This window comes from Hemiscyllium ocellatum, chromosome 4 (assembly GCF_020745735.1).
Source record: "Hemiscyllium ocellatum isolate sHemOce1 chromosome 4, sHemOce1.pat.X.cur, whole genome shotgun sequence".
In the NCBI taxonomy this organism is placed as follows: domain Eukaryota; kingdom Metazoa; phylum Chordata; class Chondrichthyes; order Orectolobiformes; family Hemiscylliidae; genus Hemiscyllium; species Hemiscyllium ocellatum.
The window spans coordinates 103761062-103786795 of NC_083404.1; the positions used below are offsets into that span (position 1 = coordinate 103761062).

At 43.3% G+C, this 25734-nt stretch overlaps 1 protein-coding gene across 2 annotated transcripts in view; it reads left to right on the top strand.

Moving 5' to 3' along the window:
* Positions 1 to 300: 300 nt before the first annotated feature.
* The window catches only part of tmem71 (transmembrane protein 71), a 55281-nt gene continuing 29847 nt past the window's right edge, over positions 301 to 25734 (top strand). For both annotated transcript variants that reach the window (XR_009644623.1, XM_060823711.1), the window contains exons 1-4: positions 301 to 560; positions 16602 to 16666; positions 17636 to 17693; positions 20179 to 20382. Coding sequence is in view for 1 of the 2 variants with exons in the window: in XM_060823711.1 (XP_060679694.1) it covers positions 16636 to 16666; positions 17636 to 17693; positions 20179 to 20382 (293 nt within the window). In the remaining variant the exon portion in view is untranslated. The remainder of the gene's footprint in view (positions 561 to 16601; positions 16667 to 17635; positions 17694 to 20178; positions 20383 to 25734) is intronic.

A 25734-nucleotide genomic window follows, 5' to 3' on the forward strand; every position in this document is an offset into this window, starting at 1 on the left:
TGCTTATACTCAGGCAAAATGTTATCATTTTGGAGTTTGAACGTTTTAAAAGCATTGTTAGTTAAAGAGGGAGTTATTAGTCAGTAAATTTAATCAATCTAATATATTTGAAATCGATCCTAACATCTAGGAGAAGAAAGAACTGTTACTTTAATTTTGAAGCGAAATGTAACCAGTTGATGCTTTGGACGGCCGGGCGCTAGGACCTGGTGCACTACGAGCCGGGGGGAGGGAGGGGTTGCGAGCTCCGAGCTTAAAAAGGCATCCTCCCGGATGCAGGAGGCTAACTGCAGCAGCAGGCAGCTTTCAGTGTGAAGGGGGTACACTGTGTCGTCGGAAAGAACTGATTCTGAGGAAGGGGCTGAGGGAGGGAGTGATCCACAATGAGTCCTGGGGCATCCCTATTGTTTGCATTTTGCTGAGTCTAATGGCCTGAGACTTGACGATCTAAATCAATCAGTCATTATTTGTCCTGTAGAAAGTGCTGTGTTGATTTCAACAGCGAATTGCATTGATATCATTTTAATCATCGTGTTTGGAGAAGCTCAAATCCTTTTCTGGTAAGAACATTATTTTTAATGCACTTACTCTATTGCACTTATCTGATGGGTTGCATTTGTTGAAGCGAATACACTGTGTTGAATGTTGCAGCGACCAAAGTGTTAATAACTCAGAAAGTTATCTCGCAATCGCTTCTGCGTGAGTCCAACTGTGGGTCAGATGGAATGGCCGTTAAAAAATTCAAACAGGATCGCACCAGTTTTTGTTTTGCATTTCATCTTTCAAAAAGTGAAAGCAGTAGAATAATTCAGAAAAGGCCGATCAGGCTGGAAACGTTAAGCCTCTCTCTCTCCACAGATGCTGCCAGACCTGCTGAGTTTCTCTAGCACTCTGTTTGTTATGGATTCCAACGCCCGATGTACTTTGCCTTTGACAGAATAATTAATATTTCTTGATGTGGTCATTGTGGTTTCTAATCAATCGTTTTGATGTGAATTCATTGTGAAAACGTGCACTGTGTTAGTTCTGAAGAAGTCGTGGACTTGAAACGTTGACTGTGTTTCTCCCCTTCTCAAAAGTTACTAGATCTGTTGAGTTTCCACCAACTTTCCAGAAGAGTAAGTTGATTTGGTTGAAACTTACAAAAGTTTTATGTAGTCATACAGCACAGAAACGGACCCTTCCATCCAACTCACCCATGCTGATCAAGTTTCCCAAACTAAACTAATCTAACCTCATAGAGTCATAGAGATGTACATCACAGAAACAGACCCTTCAGCCCAACCCGTCCATGCCGACCAGATATCCCAATCCAATCTAATTGTACCTGCCAGCATCCGGCCCATATCCCTCCAAACCCTTCCTATTCATATAGCCATCCAAATGCCTTTTAAATGATGCAATTGTACCAGCCTTCACCACTTCCTCTGGCAGCTCCTTCCATTCACGTACCACCCTCTGTGTGAAAAAGCTGTCCCTTAGTTCTCTTTTATATCGTTTCCCTCTCACCCTAAACCTATACCTTCTAGTTCTGGACTCCCGCACCCCAGGGAAGAGACTTTGACTATTTATCGTATCCATACGCCTCATGATTTTATAAACCTCTAGAAGGTCACTCCTCAGCCTCTGATGCCCCAGAGAAAAACGGCTCCAGCCTATTAAGCCTCTCCCTATAGCTCAAATCCTCCGACCCTGGCAACATCCTTGTAAATCTTTGCAGAACCCTTATAAGTTTCACAACATCCTTCCGATAGGAAGGAGACCAGAATTGCACGCAATATTCAAAAAGTGGCCCAATCAATGACCTGTACAGCCTCAACATGACCTCCCAACTCCTGTACTCAATGCTCTGACCAATAAAGGAAAGTATATCAAACGCTGCCTTCACTATCCTATCTACCTGCGACTCTATTTTCAAGAAGCTACGAACCTGCACTCCAAGGTCTCTTTGTTCAGCTCCATAGGACCTTACCATTAAGTGTATAAGTCCTGCTAAGATTTGCTTTACCAAAATGCAGCACGTTACCTTTATCTAAATTAAACTCCATCTTCCACTTGTCAGCTCATTAGCCCATCTGGTCCAGATCCTGTTGTAATCTGAGGTAGCCTTCTTCGCTGTCCACTACAGCTCCAATTTTGGTGTCATCTGCAAACTTACTAATTGTACCTCTTTATGCTCACATCCAAATCATTTAGATAAATGATGAAAAGTAGTGAACCCAGCACCTGCCTACATTTGACTCATAACATTCCAAACCTTTCCTCTTCTTGTATCTATTCAAATGTGGTAACTGTACCTGCATCTACTACTTCCCCTGGCAGTTCATTCCACACGCAAACTTCCATCTGTGTGAAAGAGTTGTGCCTCAGGTTCCTTTTAAATATTTCTCCTCTCACCTTAGAAATATGCCCTCATGTTTCAACTCATTCAACCTTGGGGAAACACATTTGCTATTTACCTTCTCTATGCCTCTATAATCCTCTAACTTACATCAATTTGCCCTCAATTTCCTGTACTCCAGTGAAAAACATCCCAGCCTCTCCTTATAATTCAAGCCCACCAATCTTGGTGACATCCTTGTAAATCTTTTTTGAATCCTCTCCAATTTAATAATATCCTTCCTATAGCAGAACTGTGCACAGTACGCCAAATGTGGCTTCACCAATGTCCTGTGCAACCTTTACATGACATCCCAACTTCTATACTCAATAGTCTGAACAATGAAGGCAATGTGCTAACTGCCACCTTAACCACCATGTCTATCTGTGATGCACCTTTCAAAGGAGAATGCACCTGAACCCGTAGGTCTCTGTTTGACAACACTATCCATGTGAAAAGGATGTTTCTTCTGCTGGGATAATCTAAAACTAGGGGTCACTCTTTGAAAATGAAGAGTCATCCGCATAAGACAGTAATGCAGAGAGATTTAGCTCACTGTGGCTCATGGAGTCTTTTGAACTCTTCCTGAAAAGGCAATGTTTGAATATCTTTAAGGCAGAGGTTCATGATAAGGGGACAAAAGCTATTTAAGTAGGCAAGAATGTGGATGTGGGGTTAAAATCAGATCAGCCTTGAAGTTATTGAATGGTTGAGCCCACTGAGGGTTTGATTAGCTTACTCTTGTTTGTAATTACTATGTTTGTATTCTCAGCATCTACAGTATTTTATCTTATTTTATTACACTATCTTTGTTTGTGACTTTGCAACTTGCCACTTGTAATGTTTCCCCAGTTTGGGGGTGGTTGGGGGAGGGGAGAACACAGGGAAATTGAATGAATCAATATGAGATTCAATTAATGAATCTGTTTTGTCAATATCAGCACAACAGCAACAGATGTACAAATGACAACATCATCCAAACATGTTTTGGGCAAGCGTATCTGAAATATTTGCCAGGCAAGGAAGACTCATTTGCTCAGTCCATATGCTAAATATCCCCAGTTCCTTCGGATTGGGAAGTATTATGCTTTTGTTGAACAGTTGCTGGGGATGACCAGGAGCAAATAATGTCTGATGTTTTCAGGCATGTCCAGGCGTCAGAACAATAGACTGTGGATTTGAACTTGTGAAGTGGAAAAGGTGTGGGCAGACAGGAGAGCACTGTCCTAGCATGGGAGGAGATAACATGGTCGAACTGATTGGCAGAACATGCAGAAAGTGCCTAATAGCCTATTATTGCTCATATTTTCTATGTTCCCACATTTCAGGGGAGTTTACATGGATGTCCCAGGAGGAGGACGTGGTGATACCTGTTCATTGATATTATTAAAAAATCAGGCAGGAAGTGACCTGTAGTAGTGCTGTTAGCAACACAGAATTAAAATGATCCCGATAAGCATTGCGCTGTAAGCAAGCATGCTGTCAGAAGCTTTAGTTATGCTGCTGTATAGATAGAGGCGAGGTTCTTGAAATCACACCATATAATGAGCAAACTAACATTTTGACGTATCGTGGAAGACAACCTTACCACCTTTCTGCATCATGCTCTTCAAAATATCTTGGATTTTTCTGAAGATTTCCACCCAGTTCATTACTTGGTTAAGCTGCTGAACAGGGTGCTTTAAGTTGAATATTGTTTGCTCCTTTAAAACAAATGTATCATTGATGGTCACAGGTGAGGTGCCGGAAGATTGGAGGTTGGCTAACGTGCCACTGTTTTAAGAAGGGTGGTAAAGACAAGCCAGGGAACTATAGACCGGTGAGCCTGACCTTAATGGTGGGCAAGTTGTTGGAGGGAATCCTGAAGGACAGGATGTACATGTATTTGGAAAGAAAAAAACTGATTAGGGATAGTTAACATGCCTTTGTGTATGGAGAAATCATGTCTCACAACTTGATTGAGTCTTTTGAAGAATTAACAAAGAGGACTGATGAGGGAAGAGTGGTAGATGTGATCTATCTGGACTTCAGTAAGGCGTTCGAGGTTCCCCATGGGAGACTGATTAGCAAAGTTAGATCTCATGGAATACAGGGAGAACTAGCCATTTGGATACAGAACTGGCTCAAAGGTAGAAGACAGAGGGTGGTGATGGAGGATTGTTTTTCAGACTGGAGGCCTGTGACCACTGGAGTGCCACAAGGGTCAGTGCTGGGTCCTCTACTTTTTGTCATTTACATAAATTATTTGGATGCGAGCATTAGAGATACAGTTAGTAAGTTTGCAGATGACACCAAAATTGGAGATGTAGTGGACAGCGAAAAGGGTTACCTCCGATTATAATAGGATCTTGACCAGATGGGCCAATGGGCTGAGAACTAGCAGATGGAGTTTAATTCAGATAACTGTGAGGTGCTGCATTTTGGGAAAGCAAAGCTTAGCAGGACTTAAACACTTAATGGTAAGTCCGAGGGAGTGTTGCTGAACAAAGAGACCTTGGAGTGCAGGTTCGTAGCTCCTTGAAAGTGGAATCATCGGTGGATAGGATAGTGAAGAAGGCGTTTAGTATGCTTTCCTTTATTGGTCAGAGTATTGAGTACAGCAGTTGGAAGGTCATGTTGCGGCTGTACAGGACATTGGTTAGGCCACTGTTGGAATATTTCATGCAATTCTGGTCTCTTTCCTATCGGAAAGTTATTGTGAAACTTGAAAGGGTGCAGAAGATTTGCAAGGATGTTGCTAGGGTTGGAGGATTTGAGCTATAGGGAGAGGCTGAACAGGCTGGGGCTGTTTTCCCTGAAGCGTCCGAGGCTGAGGGGTGACCTTATAGAAGTTTACAAAATTGAAGAGCATGGCTAGGGTAAATGAGCAAAGTCTTTTCCCTGGGGTCGGGGAGTCCAGAACTAGAGGGCATAGGTTTAGGGTAAGAGGGGAAAGATATAAAAGAGACCTAAGGGGCAACGTTTTCACACAGAGGGTGGTATGGGTAAGGAATGAGCTGCCAGAGGAAGTGGTGGAGGCTGGTACAATTGCAGCATTTAAGAGTCATTTAGGTAGGTATATGAATAGGAAGGGTTTGGAGGGATATGGGCTGGGTGCTGGCAGGTGGGACTAGATTGGGTTGGGATATCTGGTCAGCATGGACGGGTTGGACCGAAGGGTCTGTTTCTGTGATGTATATCTCTATGGCTCTATAAGTCCTTGAAATACTCATCTGGTCTGGCAGCTTCTATGGAGAAAGCACCAGGAATGTTTCTGGTCGATGACCTTTCGTAAAGCATGGATCTGTAGATAAAACCCCCATTTCATTCATTATGGTTTATTTTTGTACTAAATTCCCATGCCTTTTTCCTTGACAAAATTCTTAAATAGCTGAAGAATATTTTGTAAAAACAAAGCGAAGAATTTTTGCAAAGATATGATGGCAAGCATTTTTACCTATCTAATGACAAATAGAAAATGTAGGAAATGTGTAAAAAGGTACCAATATCTTAAAGAAGCAGGGTAACCTTTCAGCTGTTAATCTCTCATCAAAAGTGGGCCTAAACCCCAATAGTTGATCGGTCTTTTGTGGTTGTGGATGCTGATGTCTACTGTGTCTTTACTACTGTATAAATGTACCTAATAATGAACACATTAACAATTGTGCATGGGGAGTTTTCAAAGTAATTGATTGAGCTTCTGGCAGTTCCTGAAGCATATATATTACAGCCTTTTGTAATATATCATAATATACCATAACCACTGTTGGATAGACAGGAGAAGATGAAATTATAATTCTTCCTTATTCATTGCAGGGATGTAACAAATATATATTTTCAAACAATAAAAGGTGCTGTGTGTTGTTGTAGAACTTGTATTTGCTGTTCAATTGTTAATTTCTTTCTTTTTTAGTTAGTTCTTCCTCTCTACATTGCAGAATTGCTGAACAGAGCAGAAACTGAGCTGTTTCCGGTGCTAACCACAGAATTCATCTTGTATTTGTGATGGAGGTTTAAATTTGAAAGTAAACAACCTGAATCTGTTTTAAAATGTTAAAGTACAAGGTCTTTCAAAGAAACTCCCATTGCAGGGATTGATTTGTTTTAAGTAATCCATTGTCTTTGTTCAGTGGTGAAAGAATTTTCTAATATTCTTTATCAGCACATCTGGCAGAGTGAAATCAGCCCAGTCACGCACAGGGATAGTTGTTATGCATGTCCCTTGCTGTTTTGAAGCAGCTTTTGAAAGAAAGCAGCTTTAGTGTTCCAGGCAATTTCCTTCGCAATCGATTTCACTTTAGTTTTTTTTAATTATAATGACACATCACTTCCTCCCAAATGTTCAATATTTTGCCCACAGTTGGAAGCCACGCTCTGCCTGAAAATAGCGCGACAAACAAAATAAGCTCCTGTTTTCTAAGTTTTTTGAAAAATTATCTCTCTCCTTAATTCACATTCTAATTCTGTAAGGATTGTTAACTGAAGGTAATGCCTTGATACCACAATGGTCCTGAGACCTATCATAGCCAGTAAGGATATTGACCCCACACTTCTGGTGTTTTTCTGCACCATACTCAAGCCACCTAGAGAACTGAATTAACTGGACCCCCCGAGAAGTAATACCATTGTTAGAACATCCAGATTCAGCGAGATGTAGCAGTCTGAAATACCTATAAACCAAGAGACGTGACACCTCTCCCCTTGAAGTTCTATTGTTGAATCCCATACTAGCAACATCAGAGGGTTACCACTGACCAGAACCTGAGCTGGACTAGCAGTATAAACATATGGCTAGTTTAATGAGTAGGTTAGAAGCTAGGAATTTTGTGGTGAGCAATTCACCTCCTGAAGCCTCAAAGCTCATCCACCGCTTCCAAGGCACAAGTCAGGAGTGTGATATAATATACTTCACTTGCCTGGATGGGTGCAGCACCAGCAACCTTCCAGACGCTTGAGATGATTCCAGAACAAAGCAGCCTACTTGGTTGGCATCACATTGACCTCCCTCAACAGTCATTCCCTCCATCACTAGTATGCAATGGCAGTAGCGTGTACCATCTACAAGATGATCTGCATCAAGCCATCACAGTTGCTTTGCCTTCCAAACCTATAACATCTGTCACCTAGAAAAACAAGGACAGCAAATGCATTGGGGCACTACCACACAGAGAATGGGGTTGGAAAGGTGCATACGGACCCACTAACTGGGGGCCCAAAAGACCTGTTGTGCTCAGGACAAGGGGATGGGCTGCTGTGATTGGAATGGAGGCAGTTTTGTCCAAACCACACAGCATCTTAATTTGCCCTTCATTGTAATTCCTTTTGTCTCCGAGTGAACATCCTCTAACTCCCCTGCTAACAGCAATGCCCACTCACAAGGAAAGCAGTGGTTGGAGAAGGCAGCTCAACATAACCTTCAGGACAGTTAGGGATGGACAATACAAACTAACAATTCCCACATCTTGTGGACGAGTAAAATAAAAATGCCCATTCAGCTGGCTGGCCTGTTTCAGTATTGTAAATTCGGTATGGTATTGTGTAAGAAAGATACCTGAATTATTAGGGACCACTAATTGATCACCAGTAACCATACAAAGTCTGAAAAAGTGTTTTTTGTCCTGAATTTTCAAGTCTGTTTCAATGTCCGTGGTGATTCTGACCATCTATAAAGTTATATTTCTAAAGGCGTTTTTCTGTGTTTTAAGATGCTGCTGGAGAGTGGTGACACTACACAACACTCTTCACTGTATTTCATAACAAGGTACGCCTGACAATCTAAAATTGGTCTTGCGGTCCAGAAATGTTGGCTTTACCTGAGCCCACTAATTGTTGTGGCCTATGGAGCTTTCACTTTGTAATGCAAACCAGTAGATACTGTTATCAAACCAATACCCAACACACTCCTATCAAATTCCTTTCTCCAGTAGGTTAAGATAAACAGTTTAAATAAACGCCAGATAAAAGCATATGATATGACTACATTCACATGATAGCATTACTCAGAATAATTTTTAGACTGTGAGGTTATTTTTCTGATTTAGACTTTATTGCATAATAAACAAGGGCAGGAAATTGTTAAAGCAACTGTTAGTAAGACATTGTCAGGAAATGCAGAAGCTAAACTCACAGAATTTAGACTTGTGCTTGTTTATTCCAATAAAATGGTCCACTACCAAATTTTGAGTTTGGTTTTGGAATCTGTGGATCGGGGCTCAGAGTTTGGGGGCCCTGGCCTCTGCACCTGTTTGCTATCACATACCATTCCTGCAGCACACTCTGCTGGCCAGGAACCCTGAACTATCTTCCACTTCCAGTTTCCAACCCATGACTAAACATACAGCACCTGTCTTCGATGCAAGACCAGTTATTGAGATAGTTTAATCTCTATACTCAATCATTTTACTTTAGGTGTTCTTTATTTTTATGTCAATGATAGTCTAGCATCTTTCTTGTCCCCCAGTGACAATGTGAAGTGATTGGATGTGTTGAATATTTTCTCCAATTCAGTTTAAGATTGTATGAAAACATTGGTTTGCTGCATTTTACCAAGGGATAGAATGCTTTCTGCATTGTACAGGGAAAGTAAGTGATTTTTTTGGAGCAAGCAAGTTCATTCAGAACCTCTGGGAAAACATGAATCCCAAAACCAATGGGAGTTCTTTTTCCCTGCAAGACAGCTATACTTGGGCAGCAAATTGGTGCTAAGAGTAAAATTCTATGATGTGTGCTACAAGATGTGCCATATACACCTCCGTATAATCTTCTCTAACCTTTTCTATATATCACTGGTTTTCTCAGTGGAAAGTTCAGGCAAATATCATTGTTTATGACTGTGGAAACCACCCAGAAGACCTCTTTTTGCTCCTTGCCAAATCATACCACAATATGTTGAATGTTGATGACTTTTCACAAGCTTTACACCAGTGTTTCTCAAACCTTTCTTTCTGTAACCCCATTTTGTGGTTTGAAAATTGATGGGATGCCTCCATGAGAACAATGAGAGCAGGAGAGCAGCTGTATAATTGGTCAGAGCTCCACATGGTCAGAGCTGCCTGACCTGCTGTGCTTTAACCAGCAACACATTTTCAGCAGAGCTCCACATGGCCATTGCTGCCTCTGAGATCCCACTCGGGGAGCAATGGTTTATTGGCTGGGCATCTGTCAATGGATTATATTGTGCTAAGTACCTCAATGCGGCTTTAAGCGTTAACCTGCAAGCTACATTTTGCACAGCTTTTCAAAGAGATGAGAATGGCAAATTGCAAACGTTGTAATCAAAAAATTAGCTATTGAGGTTCATGTACAGTTTCTGCACCTGAAGATGAGAGCACGGTAATGGTGATAGTCAGGCTGGTTGTTTATTTGGTCCATACACACATACAGTAATTATTGCAGACTAATCAGGGATAGAAGTAGCTAGCTCTGGCAGAAAATGTCTGAAACATAAATCCAGTGCCCAAGATGAGCTGCAGCTGCCTGATGTTAAATCTTTTGAGGATCAGCAAACTCTAAAAAGACAATTAGACATTGAGAAAATGCTCCCCCTCTATGGGGAGATGAAAACCAGGGTCCAGGAATAGGAGATCATAACTAATAAACCAAATGGGAACCTCTTTACTCAGAGGGTGATTAGAATGTGAAACCTCCTATCAGTCTACATGTTGTGACGCTAACTATTACCAACTTGTGGGTCTGGGTAGTTTGTTGCTACCATCACCTTTCTTGACCAGATCTAAGGACCTACTTGGTTTTTGGTGTAGGGCAAAGCCACTAGTGAATCTCGACAACTGGAGGCTGTTTTCAATGAAAGCAATCAGGTTAATTGCATGAAAGCAACAAGGGGATATAATTTTAAGGTGAGAGGAGGAAGATTTGAAAGGAAAGTGAGGGGCAATCTTTTCACACATTATTTGAAATGTGGATTGAGCTGCCAGAGGAAGTGGCAGATGCAGGGACAGTCACAACATTGAAAAGACATTTGGACAGGTGCATAAATTGGAACAGTTTCGAGGATTATGGGTCAAACACAGGCAAATGGAACTAGTTTAGTTTGAGGAACCAGGTTCAACCTGCATGAGTTGTTTGTGTTGTATAACTCTAAGTTATGTCCATGAGACAGATATTTGACTGAATCTCATGGATTTTTTTTTCAGCCAAATTCAAATTGCATCAAGGCTTTTGGAAGCCAAGGTCTAGCCAGTTTTATCACCATATCTTACCAAACTCACCTCGTTTAATTTCCGACTATAACCCTATGGCATCTCCACTGTCCAGTTTGGCCTCATCTTACCATGCACTGTTTCCAGAACAACTCACCACTTTACAGATACTTGGGGAAATCCCACCAGTATCCAGGGCACCTGTGCCATCTTTGACAACCCATGGTTCATCCAGGACAGCCATTGACAGTCTGGAGCTGACCCGCACAGTTCCTGGTATTTGCCTATACATGGCAATGAGGGTGAACTCTGTGTCCAGCTATGTGGGCAGGATCCTGAAGATCCTGCAAGATGAGGCTATGCAAAGATGAGATCACAATGCCAGATCGTGCTGACCTTGGCGAAGACTCCCATCTAGGTCAGTGCAGTCTCACCTTCCTCTGGAGGCATGCCCAGCATTGTAGGAAGAAGCTCAGTGTCCAATTACACTCTGCCATGGTAAGTAACACCATCTTCTCTCTGGGACCTCATCCTCATTCTGTCTCTCCCACTTTACTCTGCTCCCATTGAGGCTCATGCTCCCACTACAACCTGCTACATCTTGCCTCACTCACTCTTACCCAGTATCTTAGCCTGCCTGGCTCCGACCTATCACCCTCACCTTAACCTCCTTCCACCTATCACATCTCCATCGCCCCTGCCCCAAGTCCCTCCTCCCTACCTTTTATCTTAGCCTGCCTGGCACCCTCTCCTTATTCCTGATGAAGGGCTCTGGCCCGAAACGTCGAATTTCCTGTTCCTTGGATGCTGCCTGACCTGCTGTGCTTTAACCAGCAACACATTTTCCACTCTTACCCAGCCCAACTCTGTACAGCAGTACCCTGCCCATCCTCTACACTTCCCACTCACTCAATCAAGAAACTTCCCCAACTCTGCCAAAAGTAACAGCTGTGCCACCCATGTTCATCTTCCTTAGTGCCAGGGCTCTGCTCATTCTGAAAGGAAAACAGGCCCAGTAGACTAGAAAAACTCAAGATGGCTGGTAGGCTGCCCGATGTTTAGCTCCTCGTCCATTATGAGGACTCTTTATCTGACCCGAGCAGGGCCTGGACTGGTATCAGAGGCTGTCCATGACTTGCTGTTCATGGACTCCCTGAATGAACGTTATCCTCCTGACTTGAATGAGGCATGCTGACCCCCATGACAAATCTCCTGGCTTTGTGTTTGTGTGAAACAGCAAGATATAACAGAAGCAATATGAGCCCAGGTGTCTCTGCCTGCACAGTAATGCAAGGTAGGGATGCTGTGAGTAACCAGGTAGCTAGTTTCTCATCAACCTGCTCTGATTTGTTATTACATGCACCTGGAACAGGTGGGACTGGAAGCCAAGACTCCTGGTTCGGAGGTAGAGGTACTAGCACTGCGCCAAAGAGCCCTTGTGAGTATCGAGGAAGGGCTAAGAGTGACTGTTCACTATGACAGCAAGCAAAAGCCTCACCATGCAGCCCAGTGGCAGTCCATGAGCTGGGTGTGAGCCTGAGTGCACAGTGTCCTGGTTGCAGCATTACACTGATTACTGCCAGTGCAGCCTGAGGTGCAGCCCAATGAATCAGAAGTAGATGTGGATCAAAGATGCCCCATGAGGGTTCTTAGATGCTGGCTGTTTGCTGTCAATGGATATGGGGTTCACGTGGCCCGAGCCCATGGAGCATACCCTGAGATGTTGTTACCCAGTGTCCAGTATGGCAGCAGTTGAGAGCAATCAGCAAGCAGAATTTGCCTGGCATCTGTATTGGTTTCCTTGTTGAACTTTACCCAATGTCAAGCTTGTTTGTCAACTTGGGGAAAATGGGAGACTGAATATTAGCGAAGCAGTTTGGACCATTAGTAGTACATTTTAATAATCAATAAATGCCATCAATTGGTAAATTGCTGCCATCTAGCAAAAATCTTGCCATGTTTGTGAAAAGTGTAAAAAATGGCGCAAGTATTTTCCGACTCAGACCGACACCACTGATCATGTCACCTGATTCTATCACAGGTCTCACCATAGTCCATGTTGTTCCGATCCCTATAAGAGTCTGCCCTATGTTGCTAATATTATTGGTGATCTGTAGTTATAAATCTTCATCCTACCAGCTCCTACCTTTTCTCCAGCCAAGGCCTTAAGACCTCATCAAATTGGATGAAGCCTGATGCAGTATCTAACATTAACTCTTTAATAATCATTACCTTATCTACCACCAACACATGGTAATGCCAAGTGCAATGAATGCATAAGGCAGAAGAGATTTGCTGTGTTGTTCTGTTAGGGTGGCAGAAGGCTAATATAGAGCACAAACCCTACAATCTACCAACTGGGTTATGTGGCCTGTTTGTGTGATGTAAGTAATGCAATAAAACTCTGACAAAATTGTTCTGATTAAAGTTTTTGAACAATGTCAACATCTTATTTAAAATATGCTTTATTCATAAAATTTGTCAAAAGAACCATTTCAATCTGAATACTGGAGAAATTCTTTGAAAATTCGATCTGCACGTTTGTAACAGTCTTCATTTTCATAAATACATAAATATTTCATAAATTATTCTTCTTCTGGTACGTCGCCCAAGGGCACATCAGAGGAAGTGCAATAAATATTTTCTATGCAGCACTCTGCCTCTGCACTTTCAATACTCAGCTACAACATTTACAACAATCTTCATGGATTTATGCATCTGCACATTTCCCCAGTTGTCACTCAACCATGTACCAATTAGTAATTGACTTTAATGTTACAAAAGTTGCCTCTTTCATGCTTCAAAAGTTTTCAGTCCAGTTTGGAGGGGTGTTCACTTGTATAGGAGCAGCCGTTCCTGTGCTAACTATTCCCAAACTGATCAGCCAATGAGCGTAGAAGGAAAAATCTATCTGAATGAGCTAATCTGTAAGAAGAAGTTCAATTAAACGAAAGGAGCACATATTTGAGGTACTGGGCTTGAGGTGGAGGTGGAGGGAGATCCACTATCCATTGAGAAGTATGGTTCTTTGTGTTAGCTTTGGTTTCACCTGTGTGAAAATGATTTATGAAAAATGAGTGACTTGTGAAGATTTGACTCTGGTTTGAATATGAGAAGTTGGCAGCATTATAAAGAGTTAAAGGTTCTAAAGCAAACAGATAACAACAGATTTCTTTTGAAGTAGAGTCATAGAGTTGTAAGGCATGGAACACCCCTTTGGCCCAACTTGTCCATACCAACTAGATATCCTAAATTAATCTTCTCCAATTTACCAGTATTTGACCCTCATGATGCTGCCAACTGTTAAAATTAATAACAAGAAGAAACTGCTTTAATGTGAAGGAAGTTGTAGATGCCTCTTCAAATTGTGACTGGAGTAAGGGCTGACCAAAACAGAACGTGAACTTGGAATGACCTCCTGCCGTCTGCACAGTTTTGGATGTGGCAGATGTTGTCTGAAAGGAAATGATCATGGAGAACTTATCTCTGTGTAGTTCATGCTCTATAAATAAAAAAACATGTTAACTATTACGGAATGGAGAGTGGTTATCCTGTGCTGAAAGGCATCTGGCTGTACATCACTGAAGGGCTAGTAACTAAGACTGAAATATCAGTCTCAAGTTACTGTTTTTAAAGCTGTGTGCCAGTCACTTGGATCATTATAGGAATGTCATCCAGTCTGCAAAGAACGTGGAATTATAGATTTAAAAAGTACATTGGATTACTCTGAACTGACCATCCAGTCCCCCTGATCCATATCAGTGTATATAATCCAAATGAGCCTCCTCCTTTTCTTCAATATTTAACCCAATGGTATCTCCTTCTATTAAATTCTTAACAAATACTTCCACTCTCTCTTCAGAGGTTTCTTAACTATTTGCCTTAATGACTATAGCGAATTCCACATTTTAATGATGGTTTGGGTAAAGCCATTCCTTTTGGATTGATTTTCTTATATCTATGGTCCCGAGTTGTTTTCACTTGTAAATGGAGATGTCTTCTCTGTATTTGCCTTGTCAAACTACTTTAATTTTAAAGGCATCCATCAGCTCAGGCTTACAGTTGGGAATATTTCATACTGCAGGCTTGTGGGATTGTCTCAGGCTGATCCATTGTACTGCTGTAGTGGAGGGCTGGCCAATAGGCTGCTGATCTGGTAGCCTTGACCTTGAGGCTTCTGCTTCACTTACATTTGCTGGATGACTATAGGATGTCAGAAATATCCCAGTGCACAACATCAAGAGTTTTGGCACAGCAAGGTGCAACAGAGCTGCCGCCAAGATGGAAGTGAAGCCATGGAAGGTGCATGCCCTGGTGTGACAATGATCCAGCATTGCTGCCCCTCCTAATTCTGGACTTGACTCTGATGAATCTGTTCGTTACCAATGCCTCTAGAACTGACTGACCAGTCGCCCCTCACTGTGTAGGCTGATGCAGTCAACATGACCATTTAAAATGGTGATGATACTAAACTAAGCAGGGTGACAATCACATTAAAATAGAGTGGGTGGATCTTATGATTAGATTCCCTACAGTGTGGGAACAGGCCCTTCGGCCCAACCAGTCCACACTGACCCTCAGAGTAACCCGGAGAAAACCCACGCAGACGGTTACCCAAGGTTGGAATTGAATCTGGTGCTGTGAGCCAGCAGTGCTAACCACTGTGCCACCGTGCCCATCATCTCTCAAAGCTATCAAACTTTTTTACCTAATTGTAGGGAATTATAACTTAGGTGTTAAATGGGTGGTATCAAATTCACTACCCGTTTTTAAATCTCGCTCTTTTTGACTTCAGTGGCTATGAATGGACAGTTGGAAGTGAGGATTGCAGATTGCAGGGTCAGCAAGTGTGGTGCTGGAAAAGTACAGCAAGACAGGCAGCATCCAAGGAGCAGGAGAATCGACGTTTCAAGCATAAGATCTTCATCAGGAATGTTGGGCGGCGGTGGGGGGGAGGCAAAGGCCCCCCCGCAGAACCACCACATTAGCTTTTGCTTCAGATGTCAACTCTTCTGCCCCTTAGATGCTGCCTGAATGGACATTAATGTGCACACACTAACTGCTGAATTTGATATAACTGTTTTATATCGTCAAAATCCGAAGGATTTCTTTTTGCGCTGATCAAAAATCAAAAACAATTCCTTTAGGACCTGATGCAAATCCATATTGTCTTCCTTCTCCCTACCCAACAGCCCCCAGCTGCTTCGGATGGAATAATATCAGAAATAAACTGTAAGATCATTTGGAAGTGCTTCAGAATTCATTCCCACTTGGGTGGATATGGGAAGCATTTCTGATCCAGGGTGTACAAAGTTTAAAAATCATATAACACCAGGGAATAGTCCAACAGGTTCATTTGGAAGCACTAGCTTTCGGAGCGCTGCTCCTTCATCAGGTAGTCATTGAGCAAGACCATAAGACACAGAATTTATACCAAAAGATTACAATGTCAGGCAACTGAAATGATAGACTTAGCAATCTAGGTTTGTTCAATATATCATTTCAGTTGCATGACACTGTAATCTTTTGGTATAAATTCTGTGTCTTATGGTCTTGCTCAATGACTACCTGATGAAGGAGCAGTGCTCTGAAAGCTAGTGCTTCCAATTAAACTTGTTGGATTATCACTTGGTGTTGAGATTTTTAACTTTGTCCACCCCAATCCAACATCAGCTCCTCCGCACCATGATCCGGGGTTGTGAGCTTATGCCTATAGTTGACCATTCTATATTCCATGATTTTTTTTTGCCATCCATTTTTTAAATCTTATTTTTACTTTTCTGATGCAACTCTGAAAAACTTAAACCAACCTGCAACTGAGGCAGTGCATGCTGCAACAAATGCAGATTCTGTGCAGAATGTGCCTACTGTTCTCCGTGAGCTGATATGTCCAGCCCAAGTCAACTATTTTTGGAAACAAATGTTCTTTTGTATTAGGAATCCAAAAATTCCAGAGCTCTTGCCTAGTCTTGATGCTGTGATAAAAGGTTTTGTTCAAATATGATACTTTTACTGTGAATACTAAAGATACATCAGAATCATTTTGTGTATATTTAATTTTAATTGATCTTCTCTTCTTTCAGGGTTTGACTGTTAAAGGTTGGACAAGCATCAGAAATGTATCCTGCATTGTCAACTTCATTACCTGGTACAAAAATATTCATTTCGCTGATCTATATATAGATGTATTTTGTTCAGTATTTAAAGTAGCGTGCATTTTCTCTCTCTCACAGTTCACTTTTTTATCTCGTGTGTGTGTGTGTGTGTGTCTCACTAGTATTATCTGTCTTGGTCCCTGCTTCAGATCATTTGATGCTGAAACCCTTATCCCTGTATCTGTTATCTCAGAACCAACCAGTTTACTCCTTAAGCCATTTTCATGTCTCTACCCACTGTAGACTTGAACTCTTAGAAAGCTTTTCTGCCCTATAATAGTGGCAAGTCCCACTGTCCCATAACCCCGTGCTTGTCTCTAATTTACAATATTCATTCTTATGTTCAAATCCCTCTAGGTCTTCCCCTGCACTTCTGCCTTGAAACCACTGACAACTCTGCATTCCTCTGATGTATCCCCACTTCCTTTGCCCTTACCATTAGTGGCTATTGGCAGTCAGCCATTAAATAAGTTGCTTTTCAATGTGGAGGAGTGCATGTGCCAATACTAGAGCCTCGACTCAGAATGACCTGGTTACATATTAGTTTCTGCAAGGAATAGCAATGTGCTATGTCCAAGTTTAATGTTTTGGGGGAGGGTTGGAGTTTTGAGCATTGAGCCTGCTGATATTGTGACTATCAGAATTGGCTGCATTTCATTTCTAGGTGTTCCAAACTGACAATGTTTTAGCTTTTTGTTCCTCGAAAGATTTCTATTGTAAAACAGTTCTAAATTTTAAAGAGTCTCTTTCGACTAGGTTCACACCCTTGTTTGCAATTTTCCTTACCTGATTATCTCCTACTCATTTGTTCCTCTAATGTTAACTATTTTGCAATGTTTCCCTGCAAGTAAACAGGACATGTATAAGTGGAAGCAGTCTGTGTTCTTTCAGGTTATTGTCAGTAATGTTGTTTTCAGTTTAGCTTTCTCAACTTGTCTTAAATTATTTGTCCTTTGTGACAGTTGCACAGATGTTCCCAAGTGTTCAACAAGAGACATCTACCGAAGAGACTCTCCATAGGTAATTTGATTTGGATTTCAAGTTTCATACTTTATAGCATTGATTAGGCTGCCATTAATTCAGAAGATAACTTGTATTGAGAGATGCTGTTGTCAACAACATTTTGTATGAGGCAATTTGAAACTTAAGTGGTTTTTTTGCAGATGAAATGACTGGTGCATTGTTACATTGCAATAGAGTCGTAGAGATTTATAGCATGGAAACAGACACTTCAGTCCAACTTTCCATGCTGATCAGATATCCTAACCTAATCTAGTCCTATTTGCCAGCACTTGGCCCATACCCCTGTAAACTCTTCATGTTCATGTGCCCATCCAACTGGCTTTTAAATGTTGCAATTGTACCAGCCTCCACCACTTCCTCTGGCAGCTCATTCCATACATGTACCACCCTCTGTGTGAAAAAGTTGCCTCTTAGGTCCCTTTTAAATCTTTCCTCTCTCAAGTCAAAGTGCTAGGAATACACAAATCTTAGAAAATTGGCTTGGTTTAATGGGTCTTCACCTGAAACATTAGATTTGCTGTTTTTTGTTTTCAAATGCCGACTGACCAAAAGTTTCCCGAATGTTCTGCTCCCATTTCCTATTTACAGGCATCTTCTTTCTTTCTCATCCATGATCTGATTGAATACTAGAATAGTTTTGAAGGAGCTGAATGGTTTGGTCATGCTACCATTTTCCTCAACTCTGGGTACTGACTCTCAAATGGAGTCTGTTACCATTAGTTAAACACTAGTGACGCATCTGTGCAACCTTTATCACCCGAAGGGACTAGATGTATCAGGTCTGCTTCTTCCCTGAGGCAAACGTCTATCCAACTTAAATTTGGACTATTCAGTGTGTTAGTGTGGTAGGTTCAATATTCACTAGATATGTACTTGGTTAACTAGTCTTTTCTTGTATTGGGCAGAAAAGAGGCCTTAGGTTATTTTATCACCATTATGCCTCACAGAACTGGGACTACAGCACACTGGATAAAAAACATTCTTCCTGGTGAAAGGGAAAATAGAATTGCCTTTTCAGTTTCTACAATAAAGAGAGCCATAGCCAAAATGCCACATTATGGTACCATCTCACTGGAGATTTACTGCTTTATTTGTGTTTATTTGGATTGGTATAAATCGAGATGATCAATCATTCAAGGCAAAATTTACTGTGCCCTCCAAAATGCACTTAATTTAATGGCCACTCTCGAAGTCTGATTCCCTAAATCCTGTCCACTGTCTACCTCTGGGACACCCGGACCAACCAACCCAACCACCCCGTAGCTCAACACTTCAACTCCCCCTCCCACTCCACCAAGGACATGCAGGTCCTTGGACTCCTCCATCGCCAGAACATAACAACACAACGGTTGGAGGAAGAGCACCTCATCTTCTGCCTGGGAACCCTCCAACCACAAGGGATGAACTCCGATTTCTCCAGTTTCCTCATTTTCCCCTCCCCCACCTTGTCTCAGTCGAATCCCTCGAACTCAGCACCGCCTTCCTAACCTGCAATCTTCTTCCTGACCTCTCCGCCCCCACCCCACTCTGGCCTATCACCCTCACCTTAACCTCCTTCCACCTATCACATCTCCAACGCCCCTCCCCCAAGTCCCTCCTCCCTACCTTTTATCTTAGCCTGCTGGACACACTTTCCTCATTCCTGAATAAGGGCTTATGCCCGAAACGTCGAATTTCCTGTTCCTTGGATGCTGCCTGACCTGCGCTTTTCCAGCAACACATTTTCAGCTCTGTCTACAATAATCAGGAGTGATGGAATAATCCTCAATTGCCTGGTTGGGTGCAGCTCCAACTATACTCAGAAGCTTGACACTATCCAGGACAAAGCAATCCACTTGATTAGCTCCACATCTACAAACATGCAGCAAATCCACCACCGACACTCGGTTGCAGCAGAGTGTACTATTTACAAGATGCACTGCAGAAAATCACCAAAACTTTTTACATGGCACATTCCAAACACATGCCCACTACCACCTAAAAGAATAACCAGAGCACACTGACAGGGCGAGAACATGCAAACCTCACAAAGGGTAGAATCAAACCCAGGTCCTGCTGGTGTGAGGCAGTAGTGCTAACCACTAAGCCACCTAGAGAAAGTTACTACTTCCCAAATCCACCTGATTCCCAGATTCCATTTTAAAAGCCCAGGAGGTCATATTGGAATAGGAGGCAAGGTGGTATAGAATTTCCCTAAAGTTCTACAATAGAGTCGTAAAGTTCAAAACAATTTCTGCCAAATGTATGGAGTGAGATTATAAAAGCCCCTAGAAGTCACTAATGAAGGATCTTATTATGCAGCCACTTTCATTTCGATTAGTCCCAGGCTGAATCCTGTGACCCATTCTAAATGTGAGTGCAATACAATGATCCACTTTGCCCCATCTTTATTTCTAAATGATCATTTGTCCTGTGTGCGAACTTTCCGTTATTAATATCTTGTTGTTGCTTTTTTTGATTGATTGTACTTTGTCAATTCAAGATTATCTTTGATGACCAGTGAGAACTCTAATTCACCTTGGCACCTAAATTCGCTGACTGGCTCCCCCTGTATGTGCCGTCGGAGTCCTCGCTTGCTAACAAATGGCTATTATGATCTCAGTGAAGAGAGCTTCATGGATGAGGAGGGCAATCTCACTCTCACGCCATCTAAAATAAACATCAGTTACAAGGAGAATCTTGTACGGTGGGTATCTGCATTGATGACTGTGTACCTCAAGTTAATCACACTCAGGCTAATCATGGCTTCTGGATTGTAGTCACCTTCAGTAAACTGAACCACGTAATCCAAATACTGAGGTTTCACTGTATCCTATCATTTGCTTCACTTTCAGTACCATTTGAGAACTTCCTTCAGATCTATTTGACTGAAGGGTTTTAATTTCTCACCAAGATGAGGAAGGATTTCTTCTCTTGGGGGTTGAGAGTTTTTGGACAGCTTGCCACAGAGGGCTGTGCGTGCAGTGCTTGTTCACATTGTGGCTGACCTAGGCAGATACTTGGTCAGGAGGGGAATCAAGGATTACGGAAAAAACACAGGAAAGGAGATGTGAGGAATGGGGAACAGATCCAAAGGGCTGAATGGCCTACTCCTATTCTGATTTTATGGTCTACTTATTCAACATGACAGCTTATTCAATATAGGAGGAAGATGTTGGAAGATACTGAGTCAGAGTTATAAAGCTCAGAAACACTTCTGTCCAACTCGTCCATGTCAACAAGATATCTTTTTTTTATTTCAAAAATTTACTTTATTCATAAAACGTTTTGATCTGTACAATTGGTCATGCCATACATCCGTAAACATTCCATTTCTTGGTATACAGAGACAGAGTAATCCTTCATGTATACAGGTCTGTACAATTACATATTTAGCTGAGGCGTCAGCAGAGCCCAACTGACTGCATGAGCCCCCTGTTCTTCGTTAGGCAGACAGATGTTACACGGTGGTCTTTCCACACTGTGCCTTGGCGGCAGCTGCCCCAGGCTTCAGCGCGTCCCTCAACATGTAGTCCTGGACCTTGGAATGTGCCAGTCTGCAACACTCAGTCGGGGTCAACTCCTTCAGCTGGAAGATCAACAGGTTTCGGACCACCCAGAGAGCGTCCTTCACCGAGTTGATGATCCTCCAGGCACAGTTGATGTTCGTCTCGGTGTGCGTCCCGGGGAACAGGCCGTAGAGCACGGAGTCCCGCGTCACACCTCGACAAACACCACTGCATTCCTCTCCAGACTTCCTCAGCATAGGCACATTCCAGAAGGAGGTGTGTGACAGTCTCTTCCCCCCCCACCCCGCAGTGGTGCGGTGCGGCTGAGAGTCCGGGTGTGCATAAAGGATCTCACAGGCAGAGCCCTTCTCACCACCAGCCAAGTCATGTCTTGGTGCTTGTTGGAAAGTTCTGGCGATGAGGCATGCTGCCAAATGGTTTTGACAGTCTGCTTAGGGAGCTGCTCGATAGGATCCACCCTCTCCTTTTCCCGAAGGGTCTCAAGGACACCACGTGCTGCCCACTTCCTCATGGACTTGTGGTCAATGGTGTTTTTCTTCATAAACTTCTCCACGAAGGACAGGTGATACGGAATGGTCCAACTACTCGGAGTGTTCCGCGGCAGCGAGGCCAGGCCCATCCTTCACAACACCGGGGACAGGTAGAACCTCTGTACTTAGTGACACTTGGTGTTTGCGTACCGGGGATCCACGCACAGCTTGATGCAGCCACACACAAAGGTGGCCATCAGGGTGAGGGTGACATTGGGTGTATTTTTTCCCCCGTTGCCCAGATCTTTGTAAAGCGAGTCCCTTCGGACCCGGTCCATCTTTGACTTCCATATGAACTGGAAGATGGCCCGGGTGACTGCAGCGGCACAGGTTCTGGGAATAGGCCAGACCTGTGCCACGTATAATAGCAATGACAGTGCCTCACACCTGATGACCAGGTGTTTTCCCGTGATGGAGAGCGACCGTAGCTTCCATCTGCCCAGTTTACTGATACGCTCCTCCCAAGACTTGGTGCACACCCCAGCCCCCCCGAACCAAATACCCAGCATCTTCAGGTGGTCGGTCCTGACGGTGAAGGGGATCAAGGATTGGTCGGCCCAGTTCCCGAAGAGCATGGTCTCGCTCTTGCCTCGGTTTACCTTGGCCCCCGAGGCCCGTTCGAACTGGTCACAAATGCACATGAGTCTGCACACGGACAGCGGATCCGAGCAGAAAACGGCGACGTCATCCATGTACAGGGAGGTCTTAACCTGCAGGCCCCCGCTGCCAGGAATAGCCACCCCTCTCAGGCTCGCATCCTTCCTGATGGACTCGGCAAATGGCTCTATGCAGCATACAAACAAGGCAGGGGAGAGAGAGGGCAGCCCTGCCTGACTCCAGATCTGACTGGGAAGCTATCTGATTCCCACCCATTGATTGAGACTGCACTGACGATGTTGGTGTAGAGCAGTCTGATCCAATTGCAGATTCCCTCCCCAAAGCCTATTTTAGAGAGAACATCTCTCATATACCTGTGTGATATCCTGTCAAAGGCTTTCTCCTGGTCCAGGCTGATCAGGCAGGCGGCCAACCCTCTGTCCTGCACGTAGGCGATCGTATCCCTGAGGAGTGCGAGACTTTCAGCGATCTTCCTGCCCGGCACAGCACAGGTTTGGTCAGGGTGAATCACCGACCCCAGAGCAGACCTGACCCGGTTGCCAATTACCTTTGACAGTACTTTGTAATCCGCATTCAACAATGAGATTGGTCTCCAATTTTCCCTTTTACTGTTTCCCACCAGTCCACTGGGGACTCAGAGGGGCTTCATGGTTCTCCAACTATGTCCCTCCTGAGCTCCTCAATGTTTCCCGGGATCAACAGCTTCGTGTTCAGTTTCCATGTTCCCTTGCCCGCCCGCTGCTCGTCCTGTAGGTGACAGTCGGCTAGCAGGAGGCAGTGGTCAGAAGAACACCGGCTTGACCTCGGTGGATCTGACTGAGAGCGTTCGGGACACACAGGTAATCTATCCTTGAGCGGATAGACCCGTCTGCCCGTGACCAGGTGTATCTACGCTGCGCTCCGTCTGCAGGGGTGCTGAAGACATCGTGCAGCTCGGCATCTTTTACCGCGTCCATCAGGGCTCTGGACGTGGCGTCCAGTTTACTGTCCCCCCGCCGGATCGTCCATCTGCATCAATGATACAGTTGAAGTCTCCGGCCAGAATGACCGGCCTGGACGTAGCCAGCAACAGTGGAAGCTGCTGCCGGACGGCCAACCATTCGCTCTTACCCACTGGGGCGTACACATTAATCAGTCTCAGGGGAGCATTCCTGTACATGATGTCGGTGACAAGGAGTTGCCCGCCCACCACCTCAACTTCTGAGATGGTGAAGTTGCTTCCTCGCAACAGGATACCCAGGCCGGAGACGCAGCTATCGTTGCTTCCCGACCAAACTGACTGCCCATGGGCCCACAGCCCCTGTAGCTGCTGAGGTGCGGTATCCCACACTCCTGCAGAAACAGGAGGTCCGTTTTAACGCTGGCCAGGAAGGCCATCGTAGAAACACATCGCGTAGTCGATTTGATGCTATGCACATTGATGCTGGCAATTTTAAACCCCATTTTAACAGACATCCTAAATTGACCTAGTCCCATTTGATAGCAGTTGGCCCATATCCTCCAAAACCCCTCCTATTCATGTACCCATTCAGATACCTTTTTTTTTAGGGTTGTAATTGTACCAGCTCACTCTAGTTCCTCTGGCAGCTCGTTCCATACTCACACCACCCTCTGTGTGAAAAAAAAGTTGTTCCTTCAGTCCCTTTTAATCTTTCCCCTCCATTTTTTAAAAATTTATGTCCTCTAGTTTTGGTGTCATTTGCAAATTAACTAACTGTTCCTCCTACATTTTCATCCAAATGATTTATATAAGTGACAAAATGACCATCTCACTAAACTAGCATTTGCCGTCGGGGAAGAGTTCAGGGGTTTCATGCAGTGTCTTGGTTGCCAACTTGGGGCTCGGTATTTAAGAAAATGCTGTGTGTACAATTAGACAGCCAGTGTAAACATATAAAACTGCTCTATTCCATGTATAATAGCATTGAGTTTTGTACAAAATAGAGACCAGCTACATGTCTTTGTTATAATGAAAGATATCGATCAGATCGAAACAAGAAAACTACTGAACTTGAACAGTGAGATACGACTGGAGAATTCAAGTACAAAATTCACAATAACTGAGTGAGCTTAAAGATTTGACCACCAACCCCATTCCAACAGCGGAGTAGATGGTCAGATAGGCAGTTTTAATCTATTGTCAACTTTAAAAGGCAACTGATTTGATACTCTTTTAGAAGAGGCATTGACTTGGTGATTAGTCTTGTATTATTTCATCGGTCTTTGTGGGGTTGATTTTACAGTCACTGTATACAGAGCATCCGTTTTGTATTTTCGCAGTGCCTAAAGCTTTACACATTCAGCAGTGCATCTCCTGAACCTGGTTTTGATATCAAACCAGGTTATTAATAATGTTGCAATGGCATGTGGCTAGTGGTTAGTGCTGCTGCCTCCCAGTAGTAGGGACCTGGGTTTGATTCCAGCTTTGGGTGACTGTGTCTGTGTGGAGTTTACACATTCTCTGAGTGGGTTTCCTCTCTCAATCCAAAGATGTGCAGGTGTTAAGTGAATTGCCCATAGTGTTCTGGGATGTGTAAACCGGTGCTTTTGTCAGGGCTAAAATGTAGGGTAGGGAATTTGGTCTGGGTGGTTTACTCTTTAGTGAGTTGGTGTGGAGCTGATGGGCCAAATGGCCTGTTTCCACACTCTATGGATTCTATGATTTCTTAGTCAGAGTTATTTCTCTACCAGTCAAAGAATCAAGGAGAGTATCACCTTGTACTGATTCCCAGTGAGTTTCTTAGGCTCACAACGGTGTTATTGGTTATCTCAGACATATCACCTCCGGGTTGATGACGATTCACCATGGCACATTCGCCACTGCCAGTTTACCACCAGCGTTTCTCCACTGGGATTGTTTGACCTCTGGAGATTATTTGCCACCTGAAATATATATTTGTACTGATTGTTTTCCCTCCCGCCTATTCTTTCATACTTTTCAGTCCCCTTTATTTATACAACTATGTACTACATATTTATTTACCTCTTTTTTTTAAATCAATATCATTTTATTGGTTTATGTATAAAAATGGGTTCCAACACGTGGCGAATCATCTTCAGTGGCCAATGCGCGGTGGCTACGCGTCCTCAGCGGTCAAAGGGCAGTAGCTAATTGGAGGCAGGGAACCTGCTGTGGCGAATGGTCCCATCCTGATCACCTCCATATGACGTCATAAATTAGATCTCTTTACGCAAGAGTGCACTGTGTGTTGTCTTTACAAGTTGTTTAAGTGGAAGTAAATCCACTTGTGAACGGAAACACCATTACCAGAAAGAAACAGATCTTGGAAAATCTTGAAAGATGTGAACTGTGAGAAGTAGCTCACTTGGCTGCAAAGGAACAGGACAAAGGAAGTATCTAGGATAGAAGTGTTACGTTGG